The following is a 13,490-nucleotide window of genomic DNA, read 5'->3' as shown; positions in this document are numbered from 1 at the left end:
ATCCTGGGCCTCCTTGGATAGGGCTGGGGATCTGGTGCCTCCCGGCTTCCGGATGTAGAACATCGTGGTGGTGTTGTCGGTGAAGATCCTCACCACCTTGTCCTTGAGGGACGGAAGGAACGATTTGAGCGCCCAGAACACGGCTCGTCGCTCCAGGAAGTTGATGTGAAGAGACCTCTCCTCTTCGAGCCAAAGGCCTCTTGCGTGGAGATCTCCGGTGTGGGCCCCCCCATCCCTCCACGGAGGCGCCCGTCGTTACCGTCTCCTGACATGCCGGGGCCTGAAAGTCCATGCCTGCCGCGAGGTGCGCATGGGTACCCCACCATAGAATCGCCCGACCGAACTCCTCGTCGAGCAGGATCCTGTCTTCGAAGCTGCCCGCCGCTTGAATCCAGCGGGTGTCGAGGAACTTGTAGCGGACGCATCTGAAGTCTGCAAAGGGGCAAAAGGTAGATGCATGAGGACATCATCCCGTGGAGGGACTTGATGGACCTCACGCTGGCCACATCCATGGCCAACAGGCACTGCACCTTGCCCAAAATGGCCTTCGTCCTTTCTTCAGACGGAGATGCCAATCGCTTCACTGTATCAAGCTTCGCTCCCAGAAACAGTGCCACCTGCAATGGAACCAGATGGGATTTGGGGTAGTTGATGGCGAATCCCAGCTCCGTGAGCAGGCGGACGGTCCTCGCTGTGTGTTCGACGGCGAGTTCCCTTGATCTTGCACGGATTAGCCAGTCGTCCAGGTAGGGGTAGACGTGGATCCCTTGCAGGCGCAGCCCCGCCGCCACAGGTGCAAGGCACTTGGTGAACACCCTGGGCGCCGACTTAAATCCGAACGGCAGGGCTCTGAATTGGTAGTAACGCCCCTGGACTACGAATCTGCGGAACTCTGTGTCCTTTTAGAATGAGGATGTGCAAGTAAGCATCCTCTAGGTCCAGTGAGGATAGGAAGTCGCCCTCCTCCAGCTGTCCCAGCACGTGCTGGAGGGTGACCATCCTGAACTTCTGTGCCTTGATGTACTTGTTCAACCGACGCAGGTCCAGGATGGGGCGCCAACCGCCTGTCTTCTTTCTGACGAGGAAGTATCTTGAGTCTACTCCGGAGTCTCTTGGGGACGAGCTCGATGGCACCCTTCTTGAGCATCGCCCTTATCTCCAACAGCAGTTGAGGGACGCGATTCTCCTTCCTGGCCACGGGAGGAATGCGAGGACACTTTTGAAATTCCAGCGAGTGTCCGCAGGCCAGGGTTTCCAGCACCCAACGGTCGGTGGAGATGGACTCCCACACGCTGACGAACTTCGTCAGCCGGCCTCCCACCGGGGTGCTTCGGTGGGGGCCCGACGCTACAGCCGGTTCAGTCCTGCTTGGAAGAGGCCTTGCGGCCTTGGCCTCCTTGCTGACGGCGGCGAGACCCTCCTTGCTTGCCGCAGCCTCTGTAGGCCTCCTGGGACGAGGAGCGGGCTACCTGGCGGTAAGTAGAGCAGCCGCCGCTGGATCCCTTGGAGGCTCCCTGTCTGCCTCCAGAGTTCCGAAAGAGCCACCGTTGCTGAAGGGCTCCTAGGGCTCGAGCTGTTTCCGTGTCTGTCTTGATGGCCTGGAGGGACTCATCAACCGTCTTTCCAAACGGGTTGTTGCCGTCGAACGGCATGTCCAACACTCTGGTCTGAAAATCCGTTGCCTTGAGCCATCCTCGTCGTCGGAGGCAAACCCTGTTGCCCAGTTGGCGAAATCCGGTATCGGCAATGTCCGTTGCCACCATTATGGCGTGATACGACGCCACCTCTCCTTCCTGCAGAATCTGTAGGGCCTCCGCCCTCTTGTCATCCGGCAGGAAGTCTAGCAGAGGAGCTATCTTGAACCAAAGCTCCCTGTCGTAACGGGCCACAATCGCTAAGGCATTGGCTGCCTTAATCATCGTCGCCGACGAGATGACTAGTCGTCCCATGGAGTCCAACTTCTTGCCCTCGCTGTCCGGCGGGGAAGTGGAAGTTGAAGCGGCCGCACCCGCTGCTTTCTTCTTGGCCGCTGCCGAGACGACAGAGTCCGGCGTGGGCTGGGCCCTGAGGCACAAGGGGGCGGCATCAGGGACCCGGTACTTCTTCTCGTACCTGTCCCTCTTGGTGGGTGTCGTGGAAGGGTTCTTGAGGACAGCCAGCCCTTCGTCCCAGATGTCATCGAGCAACGGCACCGCAAGGACCGTCTTTCTCTTGGCCTCTCGTCGTTGGTAAAGAAAACCTTCCTTTTTCCGTTCCTCAGGGCAGAGCTGGAAGAGCTCGGATGCCCTGGCTATCATGGCGTGAAAAGAGCCAATTTCGTCGGACGGAGAGGCCTGAGGGGAGGGTGATAATGGGATGTCCGTTGCGTCATCGCCGCCGCCGTCGTCGTCCGTCCCCGTCGCCGTATCTGTCGCCGTATCCTCCCGGGGGTACGGCGAGGGGGATGAGGGGTCCACAGGCCTCGCGGGCACTAAGGGCGGAGCGGGGTGGACTCTCCTCCGCTTGTTCGGAGGGCTTCCCGACGGGCCTGGTTCTGGATCTTCCGTCGGGGTCCGTGGTAACCTCGTCCTTATCTCAGTACATAAGGATTGGATCGCCAACAAAATGGCCGCCAAGCTATCCTGGTGCTCAGGTAATGGCTGTGGCGGACGGGATGGCTGCTCCACTGGGCCCTCGTCGCTATCTTCGATCACATCAGCGGGAACCTCCCCCTGGGATCGAACCTCTTGTTGAGGCATATGAACCTCTCGTTGAGGCCTTTCACGGTCTCCACCGGATCCTCCCCGGAGGCTGAATCCGAGTCCGTAATGGCCACCGGCCCCCCCCTCTTTTTCCTCTGGGGTCTTCACGGGGGTCTTAACGATGGTCTGGAAAGAGGATTCCCTACGCGGCGGTAGGGAAACTCTGGGCCCTGAGGCCGCCTCCACTGGCGTAGCCTCTGCCGGCTTTGCCAGGGCTGCTGCGACCACCTCGATAGAGGCCTTTGCCGAGTGGATCAAGGCCCTCAACACCTTAGGTGCGTCCTGGGCCTTTGATTTGGGGGGTGGGGGGAGGGCCATCGCCTCGCTCCCCCTCGGCTCCCTTCGAGATCGACCGGGGCCTCTCCAGAAGCTTACCCGGGTTCTCAGACTTCCTCTTCACCGAACCAGAGCACTGGCTCCTGGTTGATTGTGCCGGGGAAGTCGCGCCCTGCCTGGCAGCCAAGGAGCCTGACCTTTCGGCACTCCCGGTGCCCGCGGACTCGCAGTGCTTGGCCTTCTGTTGGACCCCTGTCACCGGGGAGCCCTCACAGGACTTAGAAGATCGCTCAGACTTTTTCTTCGCCTTCTCACCTGCTGTGCCCTTCTCCAGCCAGGCGGGAACGATGATCTTGCTTGGTCCGTTCCGACAGGTTCTTGCAGAACGCACAGTCCTTCTCCACATGCATCTTGTCCTCATGAAGGCAGTAGAGACATCTTGAATGCTCGTCCTCCTTGAAAACATTTTGCAGTCCGCATCCTGGGCAGCTCCTGAACAGCTTGGATCCGGGCGTCGAGCTACCCTTGTCCTGGGCCATGTCCGTTGAGGTAGGCCACAAATCTTCCGGAATCTTCCAAGAAGCGTAACTCCACGAAAACTTCACCCTTGAGGGGCGTAGAAGAATTCCAAAACGGGTCTCCGTTATCGAAAGTAGAAACGGTGGAGCTTGAGGCTCGATTAAGTTAAAAAAAATGAGAAAATTCTCCTGAAAAAGCATGAAAACGCAGTAAAAGCTCGAGAGCTAAAACACAAGGACTCCCAACACTTGAACGTGCGGTAAAAATCTGAGGATGGCTGCCAGGGCAGGGGCTTAGGGAGAGGGCAGTCATTGGCTGGGGGCAGTATGACGCAGAGATCAGTGATTGGTTACTACCAAGACAGACAGATCAGAAACAAAACTGATACTGATTTTTTCTTTACCGAGGATTCCCAGCCTGACGACGGGGAATATTCATGAGCATGTGAATCCATGCCAGACCGCATGCTGGAGAAACAACTCTATAGGCATTATCTTTTCATTTGTGTCACACAGCACCCTCAGTGCAGTGGCACAGGGAAGCCTTTCAGGCTTTCCCAAGGTTTAAATACCTTCTCCGGGATAAACTACTGTTTCCCAGAGTAAGTAAAGTGAAATTGACTTACTAGTCTTTGTTAGGCAAAGTTTGTATGCAGTATCCTTTGGGACCACTACACACATATAGGACTACAAATGTAAGCAAAACCAACCTTTGGTATAAGTCTGTACTACGCAGTTTTGGTAGCGTTGCTGAGCAGCCAGGCTTATCCCAAGAGGGGAATGTGAGCTGTAATGATGTTACACAGAGGTCTACAATCACAAGTATCCAAATAGACTCTTACGCTCGGTTTCTTGGTAAAACACTTATTCATTTATTTCACAGTGAGTTATGAAGCAGTCACTATAAGGAGGCAATCTATATCACACAAAAATATACTTCAGACCTTAACACGGTATGGGTATGAGGCATTTAAACTACTTTGGAGGAGCAAAATGGCAGAGTACTTCGAAGTAGGAGCAAAAAGGCATAGGTTAATAAAAAGAATATTACAGTTACTCTTAGACAGTGCAAATAGTTTGAGTTCGTCAGAGAAGCCAATTCAATGCAATAGGTTAGGGCAAAGTCAATGGGCTAAAGTCTTGTATAGGATAAAACAGTTCTGGAAGTTAAACAGAAAAGTTCTCAGAAGTAGTTTGTAAAAGAAAGATTCTAACAAATTGCCTATGGCCTATGGGACTCCAAAATAAATTACAGGCTTTTTCTTCTATTGCTTTTGATCACAATCTATGTACCAACGTAGGAAAATCAAAGATATTAATTTTGTCAGGTGGAAAAAAACTCCGATTCATCTGGAGAATTCATAATATCGTGTTGGAAACAATTTCTGTGCTCAAGTATCTGGGCTTTGATCTGGGCTTTGATGTCACTGATTTTTCCAAAAAACATTGGCATGATTCTTTAGTAGCAAAAATGCGACCCTCGATTTCTCAATTAAGGAAAGTATTCCAAAGATATTGCAAATTTTCTTCATGCCATTCAATTTTATTTGTTAAAGATTGAAGCTGTATTGTTGTACAATCTAGAATTATGTCTCCATGACATTGATCGGATTCATAACTCCCTTCAAGCTCGTTTGTGGAAGCAAATTTTTGGCCTGGCTAATTCCGTGCCAAATGCATGCATACGCATAGAACTTGGTCTTTCGAGTTTATTAGCTTGATTCTTATGGCGTCAACTGAATGCGTATGCTAAAATGTTGGATCCCCCCGAAATTCCATTTACGTAGAATTTGCTAGGATGCTGTTTACACAGAATCCACAATCAGTTACTCTTTTCAAAAAAAGAATGGATTGTGCGTTAGAACATATTAACATCACTAAAGAATATTTTATCACACGTGCAGAGTATGCCAATTTTCTTTCTATATCAAATGGACTGGGCTGACTCCCAAGAAGAAATAGGTTCCCATCTGTCATACCAGGAATTTGCACTACACACGCATAAAAGGTTACCGAGATTAATGTATGTTGAGTGCTTTCCGCATGAATCAGTTGCATTGTAAAGAACATGTAATAGTACCTCGATGTCTATGGTCTGCAGTGCGCTCTACAAATGTAAAAAATAATAAATAAATATTATTCATTGGTTTGCCTTTAGCTCAGAGGTAACTTCACAAAAAGAATCCAAGCATTTGCTAATTTACTGTCACCACTGAGAATGATCAAACTTTCTTTTTGGGGGATGACAATGTTATGAATACAGATCTATCACGGGAAATGCTGTGGGCAAAATGTATGAATAATCCCCACAAATCATTCATGTGTCCCTTAGGACGGTTACTTTTTAAAATTGAAAATGAATTGTTACTAAGAATGAATTGTGTTGTAGCTGATTGAAATTGATGCTCTTTCATGTTAAACACAGGCAGTCAAACACAGTTGGTTGATAAATTAACAAAGTACATTGACACAATACTGTTTCTTTGATTCGTATGTGCTGACTTGGAGACACTTTTTATGCAATTAATTGTTGTTGTCATCCTGAACAGATATGAACAGCTTTGCTTAGTCATTCAGGCCAAGAATAATTTTAACTTTGAATGATTTAAACTTTTTATCTTTCTTTTTAAGCTGTTTTTTTTCTTGCTTTGTTGTTTGCTTTTATGTCATACTTTTTGATGGTGTGAAAAGTTTTTTGTAAACTAAAACACAAGGTATTAATAAAAAAATTAAAAAAGAAAGATTCATATGTTGGGTCACAAGCTGACTAGGCCTGCAAGTTGCAAATGTTCCAAGCACTTTCGCAGTGAGAGCAAGTTCTCTCGGTCGGGTTTTCACAGTACCTTACAATGAAGAAGTTCCTGCAGATCTCGCTGTTTCTGAGCATAAGTCGTATGATTCCAAAAGTAAAGTATGGAGGTCACACAAATATATTCCATGAAAAGACTAAAAGAAAGGGTGAGTGGGGAAAAAGGTTCCCACTCACTCTGGAACATAAAAAAATAATCCTCAAGTCTAGCAAAAAGTGCTGGGGGTCTCACAGGTGAGGGAGATTCAGCATAAATATGAACATCTAACCCAACACACTGCCCCAACACCTTCCATAAGACTGGTACAGCTTCCCTTTTGGGTTGGTCTATGGACCCATTTTACTGTTGGTGGCTGCACAGTCCTCACAAGCGGTTGTGCAAAATCTGCCTCAACCCTGTGGGCACTACAATTGCTGTTTTACACATCTTTCTTCCCAAGCCTGCCTTTTTAACTCCTTTCTTGGCTCTTCTGAGCACCACTGTACCCTTTCTTTTCTTATCCTTAGTAACCTCCAGGCCTTGAATCGACTTTACCATTTGCTGCAATGCGAGTGGGTTTACTATTTGATTCAGGCTCATCCAAGAATAAACGTGTCATTTGGGAGTCTGGCAATGCGAGTCCTGTTGAATTGGGCAACTGTTGCAAACACTATCAAGTGAATAATGTCCTACCTTTACTGTGCCATCAGACGATGCACTGATTATGTAATGCCCGTCCTGTGTGAAAGTTGCTTCATTGACAAACGAAGAGTGACCTCGAAATTCCTTCAATGTTTTCCCGGATTTTAAGCCATGAATCCTGTTTAAAGAAAACATAAAATTGAAAGCATTAACATAATTTCTACTTTTGTAAATGTAACCACTTTAGATTGTAAATAAATTACAAGAGCCAATCCATCAATAACACTTTTTGTCAACGTACATACGTTTTAACCAGGCAAACAGACCGCAGCTTAAAAAACCTCTATAGCAGTGGAACACCAACATTGGTCTTCTGCTAAGGACAACCTGGACCCCTGCTAGGAAAAAACAGGTTGTTTTAAAGAATGAATCAATGAAGAGACATTCATCAGAACCTTGAGTCAACACTGGGAGGCCCCCACACAAGCCCTATAAACTCTTACACAAATGCCACCTTGTCCACCCCGCTTCTTCCTCGTCTAGCCCCTATGGTACATATTTTATCTACTGTACTAGGATCGTAGGATAATAATATCTGCTTCCTAGCAAAAGGAGGGGAATTACAAACAGACTTACATTTTACTGTGCCACCTTAGAATCTAGTCAGGGGATGAGAATAGGGGACCCAACATACATATGTCAAGATGATGACCTATGGGTAACGCTAAGAAAGAGTTTCTTTTTGCTGCCTTCCTCTCATAGACTTTTATGGGACAACTCTGCTTTTTGCTTGTTTTTGACTGCTGTCCTAACTTTTTCGAGGCAAGTAGAGTCTTTCGCTTTATTTCCCTTGTTATTTTGCTCATTTACATGGGGAAACTGATATGTTCATAAGACTATCAAAACTGGGAGACCATGGCTCCCTTAGTGGATATCTTATTTTTTGTTTACAGCTGCACACATCACCTTAATGTAAAGTGACGTTTATGTGGCTTCTTGGTTAGAAATGCAACGTGTCCAGAATGGGCTTGTGGCAGTGGATATTTTTCTTCCATGTTTTGAACTTTTTACTCGTGCACTTTTGCAATTACTGCAAATATCTACCAAGATTTTTTTGGCCTTCTTTCTGCTCTCTTTGGTCCAGAATTGCCAAATAAGGCATGCCCTTTCGCGGGGAAAGCTGTGTAAGCCCGGATGTGGTGGCTTGAACTGTCCGGTACCAGTCCACATCCAGTAGCCTGAAAGCATGCTGCTAGGCAGATTGTGTGGCCAGTGGTTATCCATGAATGGATATCCACTTCCAGTTTGAATGGTGCAGATCCTTCCGATTGGTCGACCTGGGAAAAGCTTGTAGTCCAGATAAACTCCTGTTCAAGGTTAAGATACTTTGTATCCTAAGCTTTTCCTTTTGAGAGATCAGCTGACACCACCCTATGTGGAGAGCTGAGGGATTACCTAGTACACCCTTTCTCTCTGCTCCTGTAACGTTTGTTAGAGTGACAAGCATACAGTTATGGCTGGTGTTAGTGGACGTGATCTACCAACTGTTACTTATACGCTGTCTTCACAGCTGCAGCTATGCACAGAAGGGTCACCTTTGCCACAAAATGGTGGCTTTGTTCTTTTTTTGGCATTTCTTGTATAGCTGTCCTTCCTTGGTCGTCGTCCTACTGTCCTGGGTGAGGGAGATCCTGGTTTGAGTTTGGTCTTCGCCGGGAACCCTTTGTGTAGCCCGCCGAGACTCCAGTGTGTCTGCGAAGAGGGGAACCATGGGAAGATCCTGGAACTCTGCTATACTTTGTCTTCTGGTGTGCCTGAAAGGAACCAGTTCCCACAGGTGGGGGATGGCTGTCCCGATTGGACAGCCACCCGCCCCTTTCTGTAAGCTACAGGGAGAGTTCGCAGAGGATGAGTGAGAGATCCTATTAAAAGGTGAAGATCATGAGGCAGAAGGCAAGTCAGCCACTGGAATAGAAGATCTGAAGAAGACAACCAGAGATGCCTTCAGCCCCTTCCAGTAAACGCCAAGAGACAACTACTGCCCATACTCAGTTTTCAAATCGATAGTAGAGATCAGAAGACGGACGAATCCTTCCTTTGGCTGGTGGGACCAACTAGCCATAGAACTACCTGCAAGACGAGCCATACCACGACCTGCTGTGACCTTTCTAGGCCGCGAACCACCAATACCCTGGGACCTCCTGCTAGTTAAGATTTTCATATCAATGATAAATCTTCCTGACCTGTGTTAACCCTAGAACCTTTTGCTCTGACTGGGTAACTATTTTACCTTGTCCCTAGGTGAAGGGGAATCTTTTTCCCCTCTCACCTAGTCTTTTACTCTTTATGGGTGGCCTTTATATGTCGCTCCATAGTGCATGGTTAAAGTTATGGTTTCCTACAACTTTTGGGCTTAGGCTGGGTTGCTGCTATGGGCCACCTTGTTAATTTATCTTTCATGTACTTGGGTGAACTACAGTTCCCAAGTAGTAAAGAAGGATTTTCATCCCCCTTTACATTTTATATAGTGAGCCAGCACACCCCACCTTATGTGGAGTGCTGGGGGATATAATGTATCCCCCTTCTTACTTACCTGGTAACATTTTGTTACAATTGCGAGTTACACATGAATGGCTGGTGGCAGTGGTTTCACCTTTATGAGTTTTAGTCTTCATCACTCACACGCTGTTAATTCAGCCTCGGTAATGCACATAAGGGCCACTGTAGGGAGAATTCTCAGAAATGTCCTAATTCCCCTCTACCGTAGAGACCCCCCAGCTCTTTTGCTGGACTTTAGGACTTTACATTTTTATCCTGTAGAGAGTGAGACCTTTGTCCCACTCATGTATTTTCCTTTGATTTGAACACCGTTTCCTTTGGTTTTGGAGTCTGACAAACTTCATAGGCATCATCTTTTAACATTGTGACACACAGCACCCTCAGTGCAGTGTCACAGAAGTCCTTTGGAATTTTGCTAAGGTTTATATAGCTTCTCTTGGATACCTACTGTTTCTAAGAGTAGTAAAGTGAAATTGACTTTACTAAAATGTGTATCTTTATAGACCCAGCACAGACTATCTTACAATAGGGTGCTGGAGGGGTTACTTAGTATCCACTGTGTCTATCTTCTCATGTAACATTTTTAAGTTACCCTTTCTACAATTAATGGCTGGTGGCAGTGGTTTACTTTTTCCAAACAGACTGTTTTTACCGCGGGCTGCTATTGAAGCTGCAGTAAAGCACCCATGGGTGCCAATTTTCTCAAAATGGCCCGGTCGTCTTTATTCGCCATTTCTTGTTGGAAAGGTCCTTCTTGAGATTTACTCTGCACACCGAACCAGGTTTGAACCCTTTGTTAGTTTTGTCTTTGGCAGGATTCACTGGTGAAGCCCACCTCTTGCTCCAGTGTGTCAGGCAGGGCAGGAAGCAAGGGAGGTTCCCAAAACTCCCTGTCCTTAATCTCCTTGGTTACAGGAATGCACCCAAAGGTGATTGGCCAGATGCCTGTCCTTGGAGGACAGCCACCCTGCTATGTGAATGACAGCTAGGCTGCAAATGAATGGGAGGGACTTGCATAAAAGGTGAGGTCTTTTGCAAGGAAGGCAGAGTCGACCACTGAACTAAGGCATTCGAAGAAGAACTTAGAAGAGGAGCTTGCTGCAACTCTTGGACAGTTGGTTTTGCCCGGTGAAGCTCTGCTGCAGTGCCGAAGCTCCAAATTCGTCTCGACTAGAGAAACCCTGCAAAGGATGACTTCTCCCCTTAGGTTGGTGGGACCAATCAATCCCAAGATGAACTTGACTGGAAATCTTCTCTTTGCTGGCTGTACTTCCATTGCTGCGGCAGGAACTGAGTGCCAGGGGACAGGAACACCAGAATCTAGTGCATCGTTTTTAAGTCAGATCAGAGCTCCAGGAAGATCCTCCGGATTCCCCTCGAAGCAGGACTAACCAAGCCTGAGCCACAACAGAGTGCTAGACCCCAGAAGCAAGGAAAGTCCACAAGGTATCTGAGAACCGCGGTAGTGCTATTCAGGAGAAGCTGAAACCGCGAAGTGCCGCTGATCTGAACTTTGCCCATTGCTGCCGCCGACCTTTGAATCGTAGTGCAGGAGTCCCCAGACGTCCTCCCTTTTGCCCCCACGACTTCGGCCTAGGAACAACAGGATCTGCCATACTACAACAGGAACATAAGCCAGCTGGAACCAATTTCTTCAGATATAAGGTACTGTACACTATGGGGTACTTACCTATTGTTCTGTAGCTTGCTAGCTCTAAGTTGAGACTTGCATTTGCTGCCTTTTGCAGAGTTGCTTGCAGCTTTGTCCATCACAAGCCACCCACCTTGTGGCCCAACAGCGAGTTTTTATACAAAACTCTATATAACATTGTGCAAGACTATTTTTACTTACCTTCAAGAAGTGCGTCAGCTGCCCTAGACTCTGCTCAATTGATATTGGCTGTCCTGGCCCCCTGAAGACTTCTAACCTCTGACTTTGTAGGAAGTCTGTGTGCCATCCCAAAGGGGTATCTACGGATTTACTGAAACGGAGTGTGTATTTTGAAGTATATTTTAATGTGTTACCTGTTTGTTCCTTTCTAAAGAAGGCTTATTCAAACTCACTTTTAAATAAATAATTATTTAATCAAGAAACCTTGAGCGCAAGTGTTATTTTGATACCTGTCACTGTGAAACTATGCTGTAACCCTACAGCTCACATTGAACCCTCTTGAGATAAGCCTGGCTGCTCAGTCACTCTACCAAGTTGTGTGGTACAGACTTATACCAAAGGTTGGCTTACCCATTGCCAAGAGGACAAGGCTGGTGTCACAAGTCTCTCCCCTTCTCACCTGCTTTTGTTGTTTGCTTGCAACCTTCTGGGAGGTCTTCTTTATCACGGTCCAGGATTTGTACAAACCCGAACGCTGGTCCTCGGATTCCAGCGTGAGGTTCGCTATCCAGCTTCTGGGAGAGTTCAGAAGTCCAGGATGGATACCAGGAAGGAATGAAGTTGCACTCGGAGGCACGGAACGCTGTGACCCGAGCGCGGAAGAAATCCAGGAAGATAAGGTAGAGGAATGGGAGGAAGGACGGGGTTTCAAGGAACCGGGAACAAGGAATCAAAAGGGAGCCCCGAACAAACTCCGGCAACACACGTCCGACTACAGCAAGCGGTAGCGTTGAGACGCGCAGAGCCGCAGGGGCGTCTCTCTTGTAGAGCGTGCAATGTAGAGACTGACCAGGAGCGTTCCGTTTCGAGCGGCCATGTTGGAAGGATCACTGCATTCAATCCCCTATGGGTCAGGAAGTCCATAAGGGGCGCAGACGACGGTTCATGACAGCTGGTGCCATCTCCCACAGGGTACTGCATACAATCTTGCCTAACAGCCACCATGTTTTGGAAATGGTGGGATCCTTTTTTCACCGTTTGTGTGTTTGCTGTTTGAGGTCTTCCCCTGCCATTATAGGCATGAACGACCTCAGTGGCTATTTTGGCTTCGGCACAAACCCTGTGGATTACCCACCCAGGCTCCAGAGTGTCTGGAAAGGCAGGAAGCGAGGAAGTACAGCAAAACTCTGCAGCCCTTTGTCTTCCACCTTGCCTGAAAGGGAACAACTCCCAGTGGGGGGCCGGCTGTCCTGATTGGACAACCCTAGCACCCTTTGCTGTAAAATGCAGGGAGAATGTAGACATTGTGCGGCGTTCCTGATATAAACTCTGAACCTGGAAGTTGCTAACAAGTCTACCACTGGAACCAAATCCGAAGAGGAAGAAAACACAGCCAAGACTATTACCAGCGACCGGAGAGCCTGCTGTGTAACCAGAGCATGCAGTTACTCTTCCTTCCAAGCGACCCGGGGACTCTGAAAATGACGACTTTGACCCAGAGCCTGGTGGAATCCACTAGGCTCAAGAAGACCTGCATTTTGAGCCATGTCATGCTGCGACCTTGCAGGGCTGCAATACCCTGGTCCCTCGAGCCATTGTGCGGTGCAGAGTCTTCAGAATTCCGAATCTTGTTGAAACTTTGTGGGCATCCTGCTGAACCTCCGAGAGACGTGAATTGAGTCCGAAAAGTCCCCTCACCAGAGTGCTGGAGCTTGCAAACGATGAGAATCCGACCAGCGATATTCAGTCTTCTTCTGGCTCATGAAAAGGGCACCTAAACCACAGAACAGCATTCAGACGCGAAGAAACTCTTGCCTGGAGCGTTCCCCGTTGATCGTTGCTTCAAAATACCTTCCAGGGTCCAGTCTTCAGTGTTCACAACAAGGAAATCAGCAACCAGGCTTTTAACTGCAGATCCTCAAGTTCTCCTGCTGCAAACTCTTCTTCTGTGCCGAGGTACTCTGTTGGCTTGGGTATTACTTGCCATAAGTCTTGCGATTGCTGTGTAGCTTTGGGGTGTTTCCTGTGATTGGGAGTCCTCTCATCCAGTTCACCGAGGCCCACTGCTGAAATTCTCCTAGGGTGTCTTCTCTAGGGTCCCCGGACCCTAACTAACTTTAAAGTGAACTACTTG

General features: G+C 48.2%; 1 protein-coding gene across 1 annotated transcript in view; it reads right to left on the bottom strand.

The window, feature by feature from the left end:
- SMU1 (SMU1 DNA replication regulator and spliceosomal factor) overlaps positions 1 to 13,490 on the bottom strand; it is a 423,637-nt gene that overhangs the window by 120,968 nt on the left and 289,179 nt on the right. Inside the window, exon 9 of the mRNA XM_069630784.1 lies at positions 7,018 to 7,144. Within this exon, the coding sequence (XP_069486885.1) occupies positions 7,018 to 7,144 (127 nt within the window). The remainder of the gene's footprint in view (positions 1 to 7,017; positions 7,145 to 13,490) is intronic.

This window comes from Ambystoma mexicanum, chromosome 6q (assembly GCF_040938575.1).
Source record: "Ambystoma mexicanum isolate Mex_15411 chromosome 6q, UKY_AmexF1_1, whole genome shotgun sequence".
Taxonomy (NCBI): domain Eukaryota; kingdom Metazoa; phylum Chordata; class Amphibia; order Caudata; family Ambystomatidae; genus Ambystoma; species Ambystoma mexicanum.
This window is presented reverse-complemented; position numbering and strand designations above follow the sequence as displayed.